Source organism: Pecten maximus, chromosome 8, assembly GCF_902652985.1.
Source record: "Pecten maximus chromosome 8, xPecMax1.1, whole genome shotgun sequence".
NCBI lineage: Eukaryota > Metazoa > Mollusca > Bivalvia > Pectinida > Pectinidae > Pecten > Pecten maximus.
In genome coordinates, this window is record NC_047022.1 from 44,193,476 (window position 1) to 44,214,094 (window position 20,619).

The following is a 20,619-nucleotide window of genomic DNA, read 5'->3' on the forward strand; positions in this document are numbered from 1 at the left end:
TGGTGCAAGTGTTGAATGGTATTAATACATCACTTTATAATTGTACTAGGGTGCTGATAATTGGCAATAGTATCCCTCTGGAGTTAAACTATCCACTATCCCCTGCCGGAGTTAAACTAAAAGATTTTTTTGGGGAAAAAAACAGAACTTTTAAATCTGCGTTAAGTTTTTGGTGCAAATATTGAAAGGTATTAATACATCACTTTATAATCGTACTGGGGTGCTGATAATTGGCATTAGAGTCCCTTTGGAGTTAAACTATCCCCTGCCGGAGTTAAACTAAAAGATTTTTTTAAAAAGAAATCAAGATTTTTTCAAATTTTTGGACTTGAATATTTCTGTGTTAAGTTTTTGGTGCAAGTGTTAAGAGGTTTTAATACATCACTTTATAATTGTACTAGGGTGCTGATATTTGGCAATAGAGTCTCTATGGAGTTAGACACGTCAACGCCGGCGCCGGCGTTGGTTTTTCAAATGTTAAATGTTTGGAGTAAGTGTTGAAAGGCATAGTTATTACGGTAATATGGTTCCTGTGGGGGTTAAATTATCCCCTGCCGGAGTTAAACTAAAAGATATTTTTTGAGAAAATACCAGAATTTTCAAATTTTTGGAATTATAATATTTCTGCGTTCAAAGTTTTTGGTGCAAATGTTGAAAGGTAATAATACATCACTTTATGAGTGTAATAGGGTGCTGATATTTACTAAAAGAGTACCTCTGGGGTTAAACTATCCCCTGCCAGAGTTAAACTAAAAGATTTTTTTGAGAAAAAATCAGAATTTTTAAATTTTTGGACTTTTAATATTTCTGCGTTCAAAGTTTTTGGTGCAAGTGTTGAAAGGTAATAATACATGACTTTATGATTGTACTAGGGTGCTGATATTTGGTAAAAGAATCCCTATGGAGTTACACTATCCCTTCTTGGGGTGAAACTGAAAATAAAACAATGTAAAAATGCTCACATTACACAATTTATACCGGTCCACATTTTCAAGGGAGCCAACTCTCATTAGGATGAAATTTTATCAAAAAATTGAAGAAACATGTCCAAAAGCAATTACATTTGTATTTGATATTTTCATTTAATCTACAACAGCATAGCTTGTCTCCCGATTGTTTATCAATAAATAATTTATATATATATAACTTGGTAAAGTTTTGAACATTGTCGGCAGCTAAATTACCACAAGCATATTAAATCATTTCATCATGGTAAAATTTGCTTGGCTGTCAAATTGATCAAATTTTATTGATTTTTTGGAACTTGAAAGCTTCGTAATATTTTATTTGATAATGATATCAAAATTGCCTGTTATGTTGAGGTTTAATTAAGTTATATATTTAGATTTTTACTGTATTAATTATGTTTAACATTTTAGTATGGGAATGTGCAATGAAAGTTTGATATAAACGTTGATTTAAATGTCATTAATAAACAGTATTGTCAATATTGTTCTAAAATCTCAAATATATATTTATGTTTAAAAATGTGATTAAATTGACATTGTGTCCGTCCTATTTCACCTATCCTGAGACTCTCCTCTTTTCTGCCTCCATGAATTTTGAAAGTGTCTATACCTTGTTTTGTGGGAAAATATGGCAATGCCTTGCCAATATAAAAATGAAATATTTTGGTCTTTTTGAAAAAATTTTATGTATGGGAGAAAGTTGGGAGTTCAATCATGATTTAGGAAAACTATTTTTTGTATGTTAGGTAATACATTTATTTGACGAATTACATTAGATGTCATAAATATTTCCTTAACAAAGCATTGGCTATACTGTGTATTAATGTAAATGTTTAGAGTGGAAAAATGCACGGCCAAACCGGGGTTCAAACCCGGGACCTCCGAAACACTAGCCGGACACACAACGGTTCAAACTACTCGACACAAAAAAAATGTATTTTGAATACTGCATATTATCTTTTATTAAGTAAAAACACTTTATGCTCTTTAGGTTTCGGCGAAATATGGTTCTGTCAATCACAAAATAACTCACCTTGTATACGACAAAGAATTATTGACCAAGCCCAACAGTATTTGAGAGATGCATTAGAAAAGTCCTCGAAATGTGTTTTATATACACATATTGTGGATAATTTTTCTATTCAGTTTTATTTAACTAAGTATATACCTATGAAATTCAGAATATGTTTATCTAAACTACGCATGTCTGCGCATTCCTTAGCAATTGAAACTGGCCGCTTTAACAATATTGATCGAAATTTGAGACACTGTTTAATTTGTAAATCAACGACTGAGATAGAAGATGAATACCATTTTGTATTAATATGTAATAAGTATACCAATTTAAGAAGACGCCTCATTAAGAAATACTATTGGCAAAAGCCTTCAATGTTCAAATTAATACAGTTATTAAGTGTACAAAATATTAAAGAATTATGTCGCTGAGGCAAATTTATATTTGAAGCAAACAAGATCTGATCTTTATATCTTTAATCCGTACTCCTCTTTGTATTTGTACTGTAGCATTGCTGTTCTATGCCATTATCATGTATTGTTTTGTTTATAATATGTACTTATGGGCCGTACGGCCTACAGTCAATAAAGAATTTTAATTTGAGTGTTAATGAAGTACTGATCGATACTAAGTTAATTATAGTTTATACACAGTCATACTATGGTCATTAATTATTTTGAAAAATCCCCCATCCACACTCTCTCCTTGTGAAATCAAGCCTTGTACTGTTCTTAGCTACATGTACATGTTCTTCAAGTCTTTTCCTCATATTTGGTAATTCTTTATTAAGAATACAAATGTATTAAAGAATATCCAAATTTTCATTCTCAATTTTTGATATTTTTTTAGGAAGTGCATTTTTAGAGATGTGAATATATTGATGCTGTAATTAATTATGATGTTGAATACAGTCACGTAAAATGTCATAATATGACTTTTTTTTTTGTCATACACTTAAGTGAATTTTCTCTGTAATAGTCTTTGTAGTCTGTATGTTTCGGAGTTTGAAACCTGTCAGCTCTGTCAGTATCAGGCCTAACTACATCCTAGTGCATTTTATACACTCTCTTACATTCTTACATTAAGACATAATATCACACACACATTTCTTGTGTAGACATGTCAAACAGAATTTATATATCACAGTCACTTCATATTTTTTTAATCATTTTTTATTCATTTTAATTCTTTTACAAGACATACAATAACATACATACATGTATATACATTAGGGGAAGCATTACATACAATATATACTTTACATCAACATTACATTCTCCCTGGTGGTATAAAATAATATATTACGATATACAAAATGTATTTGGTTAACTTCATGAAGCAGTTGAATTTATTATTAAAGTATATACTGACTTTATCTTTGATTGAAACGTAGAATAGCAAAGAATGTAATAGACTGGAATAATATATTTTCATAAAACATTGATTTATTGTCAATATCTGTCCATTTTTGGAATTCTTGTATTTGTTTGTTGGTATCAGATATATTTTTACTCTATGGGTGCCATTTTATGCTTTTGTATTAAGATTTTCATTAAGATAAACATACATCAGACCTGTGATAATGGAATGATACATGTTTAAAAACCTGTAAGTGACAGCCATGTACCATGTTACTAGTTACAGCCAGGTGTTGTGTTACTAGTTAAAGCCAGGTACCGTGTTACTTGTTAAAGCCAGGTACCATGTTACTAGTTAAAGCCAGGTACCATGTTACTAGTTAAAGCCAGGTACCATGTTACTAGTTAAAGCCAGGTACCATGTTACTAGTTAAAGCCAGGTACCATGTTACTAGTTAAAGCCAGATACCATGTTAAAGCCAGGTACCATGTTACTAGTTAAAGCCAGGTACCGTGTTACTAGTTAAAGCCAGGTACCATGTTACTAGTTAAAGCCAGGTACCGTGTTACTAGTTAAAGCCAGGTACCATGTTACTAGTTAAAGCCAGGTACCGTGTTACTAGTTAAAGCCAGGTACCGTGTTACTTGTTAAAGCCAGGTACCATGTTACAGCCAGGTACCGTGTTACTAGTTAAAGCCAGGTACCGTGTTACTAGTTAAAGCCAGGTACCGTGTTACTAGTTAAAGCCAGGTACCATGTTACTAGTTAAAGCCAGGTACCGTGTTACTAGTTAAAGCCAGGTACCATGTTACAGCCAGGTACCGTGTTACTAGTTAAAGCCAGGTACCATGTTACTAGTTAAAGCCAGGTACCATGTTACAGCCAGGTACCGTGTTACTAGTTAAAGCCAGGTACCATGTTACTAGTTAAAGCCAGGTACCGTGTTACTTGTGAAAACCAGGTACCATGTTACAGCCAGGTACCGTGTTACTTGTTAAAGCCAGGTACCATGTTACGTGTTAAAGCCAGGTACCGTGTTACTTGTGAAAACCAGGTACCATGTTACTAGTTAAAGCCAGATACCATGTTAAAGCCAGGTACCATGTTACTAGTTAAAGCCAGATACCATGTTAAAGCCAGGTACCATGTTACTAGTTAAAGCCAGGTACCATGTTACTAGTTAAAGCCAGGTATCATGTTACTAGTTAAAGCCAGGTACCGTGTTACTTGTTAAAGCCAGGTACCATGTTACTTGTTAAAGCCAGGTACCATGTTACGTGTTAAAGCCAGGTACCATGTTACTAGTTAAAGCCAGGTACCATGTTACTAGTTAAAGCCAGGTACCATGTTACTTGTTAAAGCCAGGTACCATGTTACTAGTTAAAGCCAGATACCATGTTACTAGTTAAAGCCAGGTACCATGTTACAGCCAGGTACCATGTTACTAGTTAAAGCCAGGTACCATGTTACTAGTTAAAGCCAGGTACCATGTTACTTGTTAAAGCCAGGTACCATGTTACTAGTTAAAGCCAGGTACCATGTTACAGCCAGGTACCATGTTACTAGTTAAAGCCATGTACCATGTTACTAGTTACAGCCAGGTGTTGTGTTACTAGTTAAAGCCAGGTACTGTGTTACTAGTTAAAGCCAGGTACCATGTTACTAGTTAAAGCCAGGTACCCTGTTACTAGTTACAGCCATGTACCGTGTTACTTGTTACAGCCATGTACCATGTTACTAGTTAAAGCCAGGTACCATGTTACTAGTTAAAGCCAGGTACCATGTTACTAGTTAAAGCCAGGTACCGTGTTACTAGTTAAAGCCATGTACCATGTTACTAGTTAAAGCCAGGTACCATGTTACTAGTAAAAGCCAGGTACCGTGTTACTAGTTAAAGCCAGGTACCATGTTACTAGTTAAAGCCAGGTACCATGTTACTTGTGAAAGCCAGGTACCATGTTACTAGTTAAAGCCAGGTATCATGTTACTAGTTAAAGCCAGGTACCATGTTACTAGTTAAAGCCAGGTACCATGTTACTAGTTAAAGCCAGGTACCATGTTACTTGTGAAAGCCAGGTACCATGTTACTTATTAAAGCCAGGTACCATGTTACTTGTGAAAGCCAGGTACCATATTACTTGTTTATGGCAATAAGATATGTTTAAATAAAATTCAGATTAATAAAATCTTGTACATCATGAGAAATGAAAAATATAATTGTTGTCATCGTTTTTAAAACCCCACTTGGCATGGAAATGTGTCCTTGAAGACAACAGTTATTGCTTGCATCATCACTAATTTGAGCGACAACTCTCTGCTACAATACGTCAGATTTTTACAGTCTTTCAATAAAAACTTCTTCAGTCTTTGTAGTCTGTATGTTTCGGAGTTTGAAACCTGTCAGCTCTGTCAGTATCACGCCTAACTACATCCTAGTGCATTTTATACACTCTCTTAGATTCTTACATTAAGACATAATATCACACACACACTTCTTGCTCGGTAAACACGGCGAGTTCATTGATCGTCGGCGCGGTTACAAAAATGTCAAAATTTGACACCAAGTCACATTAGATATATGTTGAAATTTATATTTTTAGAATCAGCTATATTTACTTGTTGTTTGTATCTAGTAATATTTCTCAATAATAGCATGTATCGGAAATAATTAGCAAAAAACATGAATAGTCACGCTTGATTGCGGGCTACACAAATTCTCCCCCTAGAAAATGAAAATCGTCGATTTAGGACGTTAAAATACATTTTAAGAAAATCCACTTACATGGATTGATTTAAAACCTGAAATCAAATCTTTGTAGAAAAAATCACTTTAATCCATTCAGTAATGAAGGAGAAAAACGAAAATATCCAAAGCTCGGGCTCGGGTCTTCGGCTCGGGCTCGGCTCGGGATACACAAATTCTCTACCACCTGATACAATCGACTTTTCGCTGGCGCCATATTGCTGCTTACCTGTGACCCGGAAGAAAAATCTACTAACATCACGCTGAATTTTCATCATCGACATCTATGTGGTTTTTTTTCTTTGGTGGCATGTTACTGAATGGGTTATAATATTGATAAAGTTTCGTCGGAATATCGTTGTTATTTTGTACATTGAAAAATCACTCATCCAGCATCCGATTTTGTCCGCCATCTTTCAGTAATGTAAACAATAATAAAAGAAAGTGTAGGTGATCAAACCCAACTTTGAATGTCATTTTCTCACTGAAATATTAACTTGCATGTGATTGATGTAGTCTGCAGATGGTTAGATTATATAGATGTTTTTTTACGAAAGAAAAAAAGTTGTCTATTCATCATGACAATATCACAACAACGGCAGTCGAGTACCATACGCATGTTTGCAAATAAAAAGTTAAATAAATTCTCACTGAATAGGGTTTCGAAATGTCAAATGGACTTGTGAATATTAATATTGACTTCGGATCTATTGATTATATCCTACGTAATGCACATGAAGTTTTTCGTTTACAGAACGCGTACCGCATTAACGTGGCTGTCTGCATGCAGATGTAGACGTCACTGAAAATTTCATCTCTAATTATAGCGACTGATTCTTTTTTTCTAATATTCGTGATGGTTTAAAAAGGTCTGTGTACGTGAGACGTAGAGGTCCTTGGTAGATTATTTTATCCCGAGGTCTGTGTATGTGAAACGTAGACGTCGTTGGTAGATTATTATATCCCGAGGTCTGTGTACGTGAGACGTAGAGGTCGTTGGTCAGTCATTTCTATCCCGAGGTCTGTGTACTAGAGACGTAGAGGTCGTTGGTCAGTCATTTCTATCCCGAGGTCTGTGTAAGTGAGACGTAGAGGTCGTTGGTCAGTCATTTCTATCCCGAGGTCTGTGTACTTGAGACGTAGAAGTCGTTGGTCAGTCATTTCTATCCCGAGGTCTGTGTACTGGAAACGTAGAGGTCGTTGGTCAGTCATTTCCATCCCGAGGTCTGTGAACGTGAGACGTAGAGGTCGTTGTTCAGTCATTTCTATCCCGAGGTCTGTGTACTAGAGACGTAGAGGTCGTTGGTCAGTCATTTCTATCCCGAGGTCTGTGTACTGGAGACGTAGAGGTCGTTGGTAGATTGTTTTATTCCGAAGTCTGCGTATGCGAGACGTAGAGGTCGTTGGTCATTCATTTCTATCCCGAGGTCTGTGTAAGTGAGACGTAGAGGTCGTTGGTCAGTCATTTCTATCCCGAGGTCTGTGTACTGGAGACGTAGAGGTCGTTGGTAGATTATTTTATCTCGAGGTCTGTGTACTAGAGACGTAAAGGTCGTTGGTCAGTCATTTCTATCCCGAGGTCTGTGTAATGGAAATGTAGAGGTCGTTGGTCAGTCATTTCTATCCCGAGGTCTGTGTACGTGAGACGTAGAGGTCGTTGGTAGATTATTTTATCCCCAGGTCTGTGTACGTGAGACGTAGAGGTCGTTGGTCAGTCGTTTCTATCCCGAGGTCTGTGTACGTGAGGCGTAGAGGTCGTTGGTCAGTCATTTCTATCCCGAGGTCTGTGTACGTGAGACGTAGAGGTCGTTGGTAGATTATTTTATCCCCAGGTCTGTGTACGTGAGACGTAGAGGTCGTTGGTCAGTCGTTTCTATCCCGAGGTCTGTGTACGTGAGACGTAGAGGTCGTTGGTCATTCATTTCTATCCCGAGGTCTGTGTAAGTGAAACGTAGAGGTCGTTGGTCAGTCATTTCTATCCTGAGGTCTGTGTACTAGAGACGTAGAGGTCGTTGGTCATTCATTTCTATCCCGAGGTCTGTGTACGTGAGACGTAGAGGTCGTTGGTCAGTCATTTCTATCCCGAGGTCTGCGTACATGAGACGTAGAGGTCGTTGGTAGATTATTTTATCCCGAGGTCTGTGTACTAGAGACGTAGAGGTCGTTGGTCAGTCATTTCTATCCCGAGGTCTGTGTACTGGAAACGTAGAGGTCGTTGGTCAGTCATTTCTATCCCGAGGTCTGCGTACATGAGACGTAGAGGTCGTTGGTCAGTCATTTCTATCCCGAGGTCTGTGTAAGTGAGACGTAGAGGTCGTTGGTCAGTCGTTTCTATCCCGAGGTCTGTGTACTTGAGACGTAGAGGTCGTTGGTAGATTATTTTATCTCGAGGTCTGTGTACTAGAGATGTAGAGGTCGTTGGTCAGTCATTTCTATCCCCAGGTCTGTGTACTAGAGACGTAGCGGCCGTTGGTCAGTCATTTTATCCCGAGGTAATCTAGGACCTTAATATTACATCTACAACTACGTATACATTAACCCATTGAAGATGTCAAATAAGATTACCCGAGTACCTATTCTGACAATTAGCTGCCAAGACGCACTTGCAATCAAAAGTAGATATGAATTTCTTTTCTTGCCAATATTTTGTCCTAGTCCTAATCAGGTATTGGTGATGTTCCATACAAAGTTGACCATGTCCCCACTAAACAAAAGCAGTTAAAATAATTTGTTTTCGTTTGTGTCTTCAGTACTTTCAGTACTCTGATTTTTAGTTTCATCCGGGTATGAAAAACATTTGTTTGCAAACTGTACGCGGATTCTTACAGAAGACTGCAAGCAAACAATTTTTTTTCATACCCCTATGAAACTAAAAAATAATTTACATCAATTAATGTTCAATTTTACTGGTTTTATATGGGATTCTTTTTCTCAAATCAATACGCAACGTTAATTGTCGTATTGTGACGTCACATTTTTCGTGCCATTCTCAGAATTTTTTTCATAGTAATAGTATGGGAAAAAAATCTCAACCAATCAGAAAGCCGCATTCTGCGTACAAACAATGGAGAATTAATTTGATAAAACACTTTGATATATACAAAAATGCAAATGTCTAACCAAGGGACACAACTCACAAAATCTACTCACGTTACAGAAATGCTACTGAAATTTCAACTCTGTTTTTGTATGTCAACATATATGTATAACATAAGGCACACGAGTCTGAAGAAGACGTGGAAGTTAAAGACGGTGGCGCGGCAATCGCAAGCTAAGTCTATTTAAGGAATAAACACTGTTCGATGTGTATTCAATGCCATTACATTAATTTACACTAACAAAGCATCAATCTTCTGTCCACAACTGTAAAACTATGTACATTGTCAATGACACTAACCGTTATCGGAAAACTGGGGTCGATCAAATCACTATCGCTAGATTGTCATCTCTTTGCATTGGACATGTTACACGTGTTGCCATTATTTTGTCAAGGCCTACGCCAGTATCACCCAAATACATGCAACTTCTCATATAACGGCTCGGATGAAAGCCATGCTCGTTACTTACAGAGGTCCTTTTCATTCAACTGACACGCCATTTCCTTTATTCCATTATTGTAATCCCTCGGTACATTCATTTTACAATGAAATCTAGTATCGTGGCGCTAGGCAAACAAGTCGTCGCTGGGGTTGGTTATTGCAGACATTCGTTATATACAGGATGTGTGATAATGCATCATCAGGTTGATTACATTATCATAAAAGATGCCAGACTAACATTTATACATACCAACGTGACGATTCTGATGAAACACCTTCATTATACATTACATGTGTAAAAGGATCGGCTTTTCACCTCAAACCGACACCTTTAAAATATTTATACCCAGGTTCGGTGATCTTGGGTCCGTCAGGGTCTTACATTCTGGGTCATAATTTGTACGTGAAGTCTGGCAAATAAACACAAACTCAAGATATATAAAGTTCAGGTAGTTTTATTAGGATACCACTAAACACTATGTACAAATACACAGAGACACAGGGACAAATTATACAATTCTGTCACGCACTCAACACACACATACTATAGGACAACATGACAGTAGTTTAGTAAACTAGCGGCTACATGGCCATACTATAACGATAGTACACAAAACTACTGATAGTGAGTGTTACCATAACAGTCTAACAAAGACTTTCATTCTGACTACGTGAGTCGGGGAGAGCTGAGCCAGGCAGTCCTACAAAGACTTTCCATCTGACTACGTGAGTCGGGGAGAGCTGAGCCAGGCAGTCCTACAAAGACTTTCCATCTGACTACGTGAGTCGGGGAGAGCTGAGCCAGGCAGTCCTACAAAGACTTTCCATCTGACTACGTGAGTCGGGGAGAGCTGAGCCAGGCAGTCCTACAAAGACTTTCCATCTGACTGGCGAACTACACATGTGTACCGGCTTATATAGACAACCGCGGCAATCCGCACGTGCAATATTCGCGCCAAATTACCTGTACTCGGAACACTTCCGCTGTCCAATTAATAACGAATTCCGAATAGTATAAACAGCCGGTATATCGAACGATACAGTCGTAACTTGTAAGTAGACAATCACCATACAATCTATTCAATAAAGTTTATAAATTCCTCAACTTTTACACATGTTATATACCACATAAACAATAAACACCGTTACCGCACTTCCATCCTCAGAAAAAAGTGCAGACGTGGCTGTCTACGAGAGTAGAGGTCGTTGGAAGATTATTTTATCCCGATGTCTGTGTACGTGAGACGTAGAGGTCGTTGGTCAGTCATTTCTATCGCGAGGTCTGTGTACTAGAGACGTAGAGGTCGTTGGTCAGTCGTTTCTATCCCGAGGTCTGTGTACTGGAGACGTAGAGGTCGTTAGTCATTTCTATCCCCAGGTCTGTGTACGTGAGACGTAGAGGTCGTTGGTCAGTCATTTTATCCCGAGGTCTGTGTACATGAGACGTAGAGGTCGTTGGTCAGTAATTTCTATCCCCAGGTCTGTGTACTGGAGACGTAGCGGTCGTTGGTCAGTCATTTTATCCCGAGGTCTGTGTACTAGAGACGTAGAGGTCGTTGGTCAGTCATTTCTATCCCGAGGTCTGTGTACTGGAAACGTAGAGGTCGTTGGTCAGTCATTTCTATCCCGAGGTCTGTGTACGTGAGACGTAGAGGTCCTTGGTAGATTATTTTATCCCGAGGTCTGTGTATGTGAAACGTAGACGTCGTTGGTAGATTATTATATCCCGAGGTCTGTGTACGTGAGACGTAGAGGTCGTTGGTCAGTCATTTCTATCCCGAGGTCTGTGTACTAGAGACGTAGAGGTCGTTGGTCAGTCATTTCTATCCCGAGGTCTGTGTAAGTGAGACGTAGAGGTCGTTGGTCAGTCATTTCTATCCCGAGGTCTGTGTACTTGAGACGTAAAAGTCGTTGGTCAGTCATTTCTATCCCGAGGTCTGTGTACTGGAAACGTAGAGGTCGTTGGTCAGTCATTTCCATCCCGAGGTCTGTGAACGTGAGACGTAGAGGTCGTTGTTCAGTCATTTCTATCCCGAGGTCTGTGTACTAGAGACGTAGAGGTCGTTGGTCAGTCATTTCTATCCCGAGGTCTGTGTACTGGAGACGTAGAGGTCGTTGGTAGATTGTTTTATTCCGAAGTCTGCGTATGCGAGACGTAGAGGTCGTTGGTCATTCATTTCTATCCCGAGGTCTGTGTAAGTGAGACGTAGAGGTCGTTGGTCAGTCATTTCTATCCCGAGGTCTGTGTACTGGAGACGTAGAGGTCGTTGTTAGATTATTTTATCTCGAGGTCTGTGTACTAGAGACGTAAAGGTCGTTGGTCAGTCATTTCTATCCCCAGATCTGTGTAATGGAAATGTAGAGGTCGTTGGTCAGTCATTTCTATTCCGAGGTCTGTGTACGTGAGACGTAGAGGTCGTTGGTAGATTATTTTATCCCCAGGTCTGTGTACGTGAGACGTAGAGGTCGTTGGTCAGTCGTTTCTATCCCGAGGTCTGTGTACGTGAGGCGTAGAGGTCGTTGGTCAGTCATTTCTATCCCGAGGTCTGTGTACGTGAGACGTAGAGGTCGTTGGTAGATTATTTTATCCCCAGGTCTGTGTACGTGAGACGTAGAGGTCGTTGGTCAGTCGTTTCTATCCCGAGGTCTGTGTACGTGAGGCGTAGAGGTCGTTGGTCATTCATTTCTATCCCGAGGTCTGTGTAAGTGAAACGTAGAGGTCGTTGGTCAGTCATTTCTATCCTGAGGTCTGTGTACTAGAGACGTAGAGGTCGTTGGTCATTCATTTCTATCCCGAGGTCTGTGTACGTGAGACGTAGAGGTCGTTGGTCAGTCATTTCTATCCCGAGGTCTGCGTACATGAGACGTAGAGGTCGTTGGTAGATTATTTTATCCCGAGGTCTGTGTACGTGAGACGTAGAGGTCGTTGGTCAGTCATTTCTATCCCGAGGTCTGTGTACTGGAAACGTAGAGGTCGTTGGTCAGTCATTTCTATCCCGAGGTCTGCGTACATGAGACGTAGAGGTCGTTGGTCAGTCATTTCTATCCCGAGGTCTGTGTAAGTGAGACGTAGAGGTCGTTGGTCAGTCGTTTCTATCCCGAGGTCTGTGTACTTGAGACGTAGAGGTCGTTGGTAGATTATTTTATCTCGAGGTCTGTGTACTAGAGATGTAGAGGTCGTTGGTCAGTCATTTCTATCCCCAGGTCTGTGTACTGGAGACGTAGAGGTCGTTGGTCAGTCATTTTATCCCGAGGTCTGTGTACGTGAGACGTAGAGGTCGTTGGTAGATTATTTTTTCCCGAGGTCTGTGTACGTGAGGCGTAGATGTCCTTGGTAGATTATTTTATCCCGAGGTCTGTGTACGTGAGACGTAGCGGTCGTTGGTCAGTCATTTTATCCCGAGGTCTGTGTACTAGAGACGTAGAGGTCGTTGGTCAGTCATTTCTATCCCCAGGTCTGTGTACATGAGACGTAGAGGTCCTTGGTAGATTATTTTATCCCGAGGTCTGTGTAAGTGAAACGTAGAGGTCGTTGGTCAGTCATTTCTATCCCGAGGTCTGTGTACTAGAGACGTAGAGGTCGTTGGTCAGTCATTTCTATCCCGAGGTCTGTGTACTAGAGACGTAGAGGTCGTTGGTCAGTCATTTCTATCCCCAGGTCTGTGTACTAGAGACGTAGAGGTCGTTGGTCAGTCATTTCTATCCCGAGGTCTGTGTACGTGAGACGTAGAGGTCGTTGGTAGATTATTTTATTCCGAGGTCTGCGTATGCGAGACGTAGAGGTCGTTGGTCATTCATTTCTATCCCGAGGTCTGTGTAAGTGAGACGTATAGCACGTTGGTCAGTCATTTCTATCCCGAGGTCTGTGTACTTGAGAGGTAGAGGTCGTTGGTAGATTATTTTATCTCGAGGTCTGTGTACTAGAGACGTAGAGGTCGTTGGTCAGTCATTTCTATCCCCAGGTCTGTGTACTGGAGACGTAGCGGTCGTTGGTCAGTCATTTTATCCCGAGGTCTGTGTACGTTAGACGTAAAGGTCGTTGGTAGATTATTTTATCCCGAGGTCTGTGTACGTGAGACGTAGCGATCGTTGGTCAGTCATTTTATCCCGAGGTCTGTGTACGTGAGACGTAGAGGTCGTTGGTCAGTCATTTCTATCCCGAGGTCTTTGTACTGTAGACGTAACTGTCTACGACTGTAGCGGTCGCTGGTAGATCATTTCGATCCCCAGTTCCTTCAATCTTTTATTGGCTCCGTTATGCGTTGGTCTCCTCCTCAGTGATTCCGTATATTGGTCAATAGCTGCGGACTTGTCGCCGGTCAGTTCGAGGCATAATCCTACAAGGTTATGGACGACTGGATGTATATGCGCCCCTTGCTCCTTGTGTGACGTCAGGGTTCGGAGTTCTTCTAACGCTTGGTACTGTTTTTCTAGGTCACCGAGACGGTAGTGGCAAAGGAACGCCACAAAGGCAGCGTATGGTAGAGGGGGTATATGTAACCCCGTCAACATATCTTCTACCAAACATCGCAGCTCATCTAGGCAGAAACGGTTGATGTCGCTGACAAAGACGTCGAGAGACAGGACTGCAGCCGTTTTGTTTCTAATCGAAAGGCCGTGGATACAAATGTCCTTTTTGTATGCATTATCTCGATCTTGATCCGGCATGATACCCCCATTAGAGCTCTTGAAGACTGTGAAGTGACAGTAGGACTCTTTTACCTGTCGTAGGATTCGTAAGACGCTGTTATAACTACCTAGCATGTAGAGGAAAGAGGCCAGTGTCAGCCAGCCCCTACTCAAGTCTACCTGTGTACAGTGCATCAGTGAGTATTTACATCGGCGTAACTCCTTGTATCGCTCTTTGTTGGTTTGTTTCCTTGTCAGACCAGTCACTTTACACTCTGTTCCATCGCGATCTGATTTCGGATCAGTGGTTGATAAACTGCAGGACGTATCACAGTGTGTGATGTTTTGCTCTAAGCTGGTGTTTGACGCTTTCTGTGTCACTGTTGATGTACTGGTCTCATTTGACTTCGATTCCTGATTCATGTCATCAGTGTCAGAAGCTTGCTTTTCTTGCTTATCGTCCAGTATTGAAAGCTTACCAAGCAATGTGTTCAGCAGAAGAATCCAGCGCATATTCTCATCTTCGAACGTTTCGGAGTCACCGAAGAACTTCAATGAACGTCTCATTGACTTCATTGCATTCCTTTCGTCCATGGGATATATCACCGTATTTGACATGTATACAATCATGTCCTTTCTGAATTCCCTTTCTTTGGCGTTCATTAACACCAGTTCCAAATCCACCAAATCTTTCATAGAAGGGGTTGTGTTCAAATTCTCGAAATACTCGCATTCCTTTAACATCACCATGCCTTTTCTACAATATTTATCTAGAATATTAGCAAGGATTTCTTGTCCTTTTCCAAATACTCGACCGAGAAACATGTTGTTTTTGGGAACGAAGTAATTTGGACAGTAACCTTCTCGTACCCAATTAGCCAGCATGTTTAAGCAGTTCTGATAGTTGATGAATAAGAGAGCACCATTTGACCAAAAGTGTTTTGGTGTGTTCTCGGCGACGAAGAAAACTACTGTCTTCAAAAAGTAAGAGGAAATGAGGTCTCGAACTTCATAATGTTTATTGATGACCTGCTTCAGAAACAGTTTCAGGAGAGCATATACCTTGAACTGAAGGTGGTTGAGTGAATGTACCAAATATCTCTCAGCTCGGCAGAAAGATATGCGCCATTCAACAGACACGTTTTTTGATGTCTTGTCTCCTATAGGAACCACATGACAGCCCTGTTTGACGATGTGTTCGATCATATCAGCCGTCGGCCAACCATGGGGCCTACTCCTGGTAATCCAGTCACGAGCTATATCTGGCCATTCAGGACAGTGGAAGCCGGTCGCTACATCGATTTCAATATCGGGATTATCCAAGATACTGGCGCATGGACCATGCTCAACGACTTCTGGGTGTAACGATGCTAATTTGCTTCGGAACATGCTACTGGACACAACCTTCATACCTTTGTGTTCAATAATGGCCAACTGAAACGCGGATTTCGTGAAGACTGAAATATTTCCAACTTGCAGTACCACGTGACCAGGCCTGCAATCGTCATTCCTCATAATCAATGCATGGCGTCGTAAGTACTTCTTGTAGTGTTCATCTGCGTTCAGACTTAATACAACGGTATCCCTGACAACCAGCATGATGTCCATATCAGATCCTGGTAACCATAATCCTTCAGATCGACTTCCGCCGAAGTATTTCCGGTGGAGATCGTCTGTGTCGTGTGGATACCACATCATTTCATCTACTTTTCTCTTGAGGGCCAACTCGTCCTCTCGGCCAGTGACGATGTTCATTAGTCCCGATAGGTACATCGAGGACCGACACATAGAATCAAACATCTCCATAATGAAATAAAAAAGAATATTTTAGGAAGTGGAGAGTTCGTGGTTTCGGTGGAATTACAGGTTCTCAAACGATTTCTTTCGAAGTTAATCCATGATAGCGTTCAGATTAATCACAATGTTTCCACAGTAAATACCATGGCCATCTAAGACATATCTGCAATAAAAGGAAAAAAACCGTTACTTCATAGAAAACGGAAAAAAAATCCTTATCTTGGTTTCCTCTAACGTTTATAACAGGAATGTGACAGCAATGTAACTTTACCAAGCCTCTCATCACCGTGTCTCAAATCAGCTGGGGGTGAAACAGGACGACGGCACGACGGTCTATACGTAGACGTTATCATTGGGGGTTATCTCGTTACTCAAACTCGTCATTATAAACCTAGCCTTGAGTTCTCGGAAACAAAATATTTGTTTTCATGATTCAACGAGCTATATGTAATAAAATCATTCAAGTGTCTAATTCACAGGACGAGCGGGATATATATATATAATATATACACCGGAAATGCATGAGTGATTTTCTAATCTATTGGTAACAACAGTGGGCGTACTATGTGTGTGCTGGCTGGTAGTGTCGGGCTGTGCTACAACATTGTAAAAATCTATATTTCAGTTGGTTATATAGGACGTTATCCTGGGTACCCGTAAATGTACGTACACATCGAGAAACGGCACCCAGATGGGTACTTGGCCTTATGTAGCAATTAAAATATACCATCCTTTGATTATTAACAGAAAATAAAACTACACTTCGACTTGGTCCGACCTATGTATATATGCCCGTGGATAAACAGTTCTGGGATGGAAGTGGGCCAGAAACATTGGAGGGCATGCATCTAGAGAAACAACACTGCAATGTTATGTCTAAGTTATTGTGATTTACAGTGCAGACAACCTGCTCTGTCTGACTGCTCAATACTAACATGATTAATTTGACAGTTGACATGTTAATGCATGCAATTCAACTCCCATTGTACGTTACCAAATTTACCCAAAGATATTCTGTTCTGGAAGCAAAAGTCCAACATCGTTTAAACTTACCCAGATCGGTCATGACGTGCTTACCTTCAACATTAATCCTGTGGTGACGTAGTAGTCTCTCCTGCCAACCGAATACACAACATGCAGTATGCTAATATCTACACGGATCTATTTTTATATACACTCTATAAATAGAGCTGCCACGGTAGAGAATTCAGTATCAATCTGCACACTGTCATGATACACGGACGAACTCACAATTAAACAGTGATGGACACATTGTCAGCTTACACAACTAAGTTGTTTCAATTTTTAGTTGACGTTAAAAACATTCATATTTCTGTGCCATACAAGTGTGTTTAGAACTGTACGAATCACAATGATTCGACTGACAATTAAAGCTAATAATATTCAGATGTTTGTATTGGGTTTGGCGTCCTCGTGTCAGTCAGTGTCACGCATAATGGGTATCTAGAGGAAACTACTGGTAACAGGGTGATATGGGGACGGCCGTCAGTGACACATCGACAGCTAGACTCAAATATGGGGACGGGTGTCTAGGAGACATCAACAGCTAGGATCATATGGGGACGGGTGTCAAGGAGACACCAACAGCTAGGATCAAATATGGGGACGGGTGTCAAGGAGACATCAACAGCTAGGATCATATATGGGGGCGGGTGTCAAGGAGACATCAAAGCTAGGATCATATGGGGACGGGTGTCAAGGAGACATCAACAGCTTGGATCATATGGGGACGGGTGTCAGGGAGACATCAACAGCTAGGATCATATGGGGACGGGTGTCAAGGAGACATCAACAGCTAGGATCATATGGGGACGGGTGTCAAGGAGACATCAAAGCTAGGATCATATGGGGACGGGTGTCAAGGAGACATCAACAGGCTCAGCTAGGATCGTATCGGGACGGGTGTCAAGGAGACATCAACAGCTAGGATCATATGGGGACGGGTGTCAAGGAGACACCAACAGCTAGGATCATATTGGGACGGGTGTCAAGGAGACATCAAAGCTAGGATCATATGGGGACGGGTGTCAAGGAGACATCAAAGCTAGGATCATATGGGGACGGGTGTCAAAGAAACATCAACAACCAAGGTCATATGAGGACGGGTGTCAAGGAGACACCAACAACCAGGGTCACATGAGATCGTGTGTCAAGGAGACACCAACAGCTAGGATCATATGGGGACGGTTGTCTAGGAGACACCAACAGCCAGGGTCATATGAGGACGGGTGTCAAGGAGACATCAACAGCTAGGATCATATGGGGACGGGTGTCAAGGTGACATCAACAGCTAGGATCATATGGGGACGGGTGTCAAGGTGACACCAACAGCCAGGGTCATATGGGGACGGTTGTCTAGGAGACACCAACAGCCAGGGTCATATGAGGACGGGTGTCAAGGAGACATCAACAGCTATGATCATATGGGGACGGGTGTCAAGGTGACATCAACAGCTAGGATCATATGGGGACGGGTGTCAAGGTGACACCAACAGCCAGGGTCATATGGGGACGGGTGTCTAGGAAACATCAACAGCTAGGATCATATGGGGATGGGTGTCAAGGTGACATCAAAGCTAGGATCATATGGGGACGGGTGTCAAGGTGACATCAACAGCTAGGATCATATGGGGACGGGTGTCAAGGAGACATCAACAGCTAGGATCATATGGGGACGGGTGTCAAGGAGACATCAACAGCCAGGGTCATATGAGGACGGGTGTCTAGGAGACATCAACAGCCAGGATCATATGGGGACGGGTTTCAAGGAGACATCAACAGCTAGGATCATATGGGGATGAGTGTCAAGGAGACATCGACAGCTAGGATCATATGGTGACGGGTGTCAGGGAGACATCAAAGGTAGGATCATATGGGGACGGGTGTCAAAGTGACACCAACAGCAAGTATCATATCTGGACGGGTACAATTAGAAAGACGCCAATAGTCAATGTAATTTGACGGTCGGTGTCAAGAAGACATCAACAGAAGGAAGCAAGGTAATGAAAAGATCGCACTGGAAACGAAAGTCAAATAAAGGAAATAAAGAATAGGAAATGTAAAATGACAACGGATGAACTTGTGTGTCAATGTCCCTGAACAGAATCTTAGACACTGAAAGAAATTACTTACCTTTAACATAACCAACAGCGACAACTTTTATAACTGAACATTATGATAAACTTGATTATTTCAATTTCCATGTGGTTAATTTTCCATTTCTAGATAGTAGCATCCTAGCTTGTGTTCCCTTATGGTGTTAACATGCCCCAGCTGATCCTACAACACGAAAGGTGATGATGATAGTGGGGAAGTTGTATGTCCGACATCATTATGTCATTGGGAAATATTCTATCCCTTGTAAAATACAAGATGTATGAAGTCAGACGTTGGATATTTGTTAATTCAGTGCACAGTCTTTGCGGTTCCGTTTCATTATCTGCCATTGTGTTTACATTATAAACAGGGACATAATTCACAACCGAGAAACTCAAGTTCAGAAATGTACCTAAAGGTATATTGTTTCACAATCGCGTAGATAAGACGTAAAGAAAAGGTAAGTTAAGATAAGTTTATTTCTGGTTCGATTCCCCGATCGGACGTGAAGCGGTATGGGGTCGCCTGGCCGACCACGTGGGTTTTCCCCTGGTTCTCCGGTCTCCCACTCTCAGACCCCTAGTTTCGCGCGCTTATATCCGGGCCAACATGCGTGATTAATCTAAGTTGATGTAACTTGTTTCTCAATTGTTTTAAAATAAATACAGAAGCGACAGCTTAACATGGTTTGATAAAGTCTATATGGAGCTCTCGTGGTACCATTAAGGCCGCACCTTCACTCAAAAATAATGTCTCGGGAAAAATTAGTTGAATCTTTTCCCCCCGGTTGAAAAACTTTGATAATAAGTAATAATTTATTTTTTGGTCATTCTCATAAAGGTGAGCCCGTTTTTCGTCATATTCTTGTTGCGTCAAGTGTTTTGTTACTTAAAAACATTAAACATTTTCGAATGAACAGAGCTTGCAGAGACCATCAGATGATTCTATCCGGTGTGATCAATACTGTCAACGTTTTGAGTATTGATTTGAAGGAAATTTCTTGATTTCTGACTGACTTTTGAAAGAATTAATATTTAAGGCTGATACTAATGAGCATTCTAACAATCTGGTTGATTTTTCTGGGTATATTTACAGGTCTCTGCTCTGTCAGTGTGGCGATACGTGGACTCCTTACATTGTAAGGCAGCATTAAAACATTCAGTATGATAAATTTGACTTATTTTGTGCATGCGTCCCATTAAAACATTCATTATAATAAATTTGACTTGTTATTTTGTATATGAGTTCCATTAAAACATTCAGTATGATAAATTTAACTTGTTATTTTGTACATGAGTTCTATCAAAACATTCAGTATAATAAATTTGACTTGTTATTTTGTACATGAGTTCTATCAAAACATTCAGTATAATAAATTTGACTTGTTATTTTGTCCATACGTTCTATCAAGTCTCCTCGTGTCTAATTTTTAGCTTCAGTTTCTTACCTCTC

General features: G+C 40.6%; 1 protein-coding gene and 1 long non-coding RNA gene across 14 annotated transcripts; one reads left to right on the top strand and one right to left on the bottom strand.

Moving 5' to 3' along the window:
- Positions 1-1,051: 1,051 nt before the first annotated feature.
- LOC117333622 lies at positions 1,052-5,708 on the top strand. 12 transcript variants are annotated; one of them, XR_004533963.1, is made up of 5 exons: positions 1,052-3,874; positions 4,161-4,210; positions 4,254-4,303; positions 4,483-4,968; positions 5,094-5,708. It is a non-coding gene; the product is annotated as an uncharacterized LOC117333622 (long non-coding RNA). The 12 variants fall into 12 exon arrangements; XR_004533960.1 differs by having other exon boundaries at positions 4,483-4,875; positions 4,994-5,708; XR_004533961.1 differs by having other exon boundaries at positions 4,483-4,607; positions 4,776-5,708.
- Positions 5,709-11,443: 5,735 nt separating this feature from the next.
- LOC117333623 lies at positions 11,444-17,203 on the bottom strand. Of its 2 annotated transcripts, none has more exons than XM_033893007.1 (2): positions 17,128-17,203; positions 11,444-16,213 (listed from the first exon to the last, which is right to left on the bottom strand). In XM_033893007.1, exon 2 carries the CDS (start codon positions 16,057-16,059, stop codon positions 13,813-13,815), a length of 2,247 nt encoding a protein of 748 aa, XP_033748898.1. In that variant the 5' UTR covers positions 16,060-16,213; positions 17,128-17,203; the 3' UTR covers positions 11,444-13,812. The 2 variants fall into 2 exon arrangements, with proteins under 2 accessions (XP_033748898.1, XP_033748897.1); XM_033893006.1 differs by having other exon boundaries at positions 17,104-17,144.
- Positions 17,204-20,619: the final 3,416 nt, after the last annotated feature.

Coding starts and splice junctions, on each gene's coding strand:
- LOC117333623 (XM_033893007.1), bottom strand. CDS start 16,059: ATGGAGATGTTTGATTCTATGTGTCGGTCCTCGATGTACCTATCGGGA.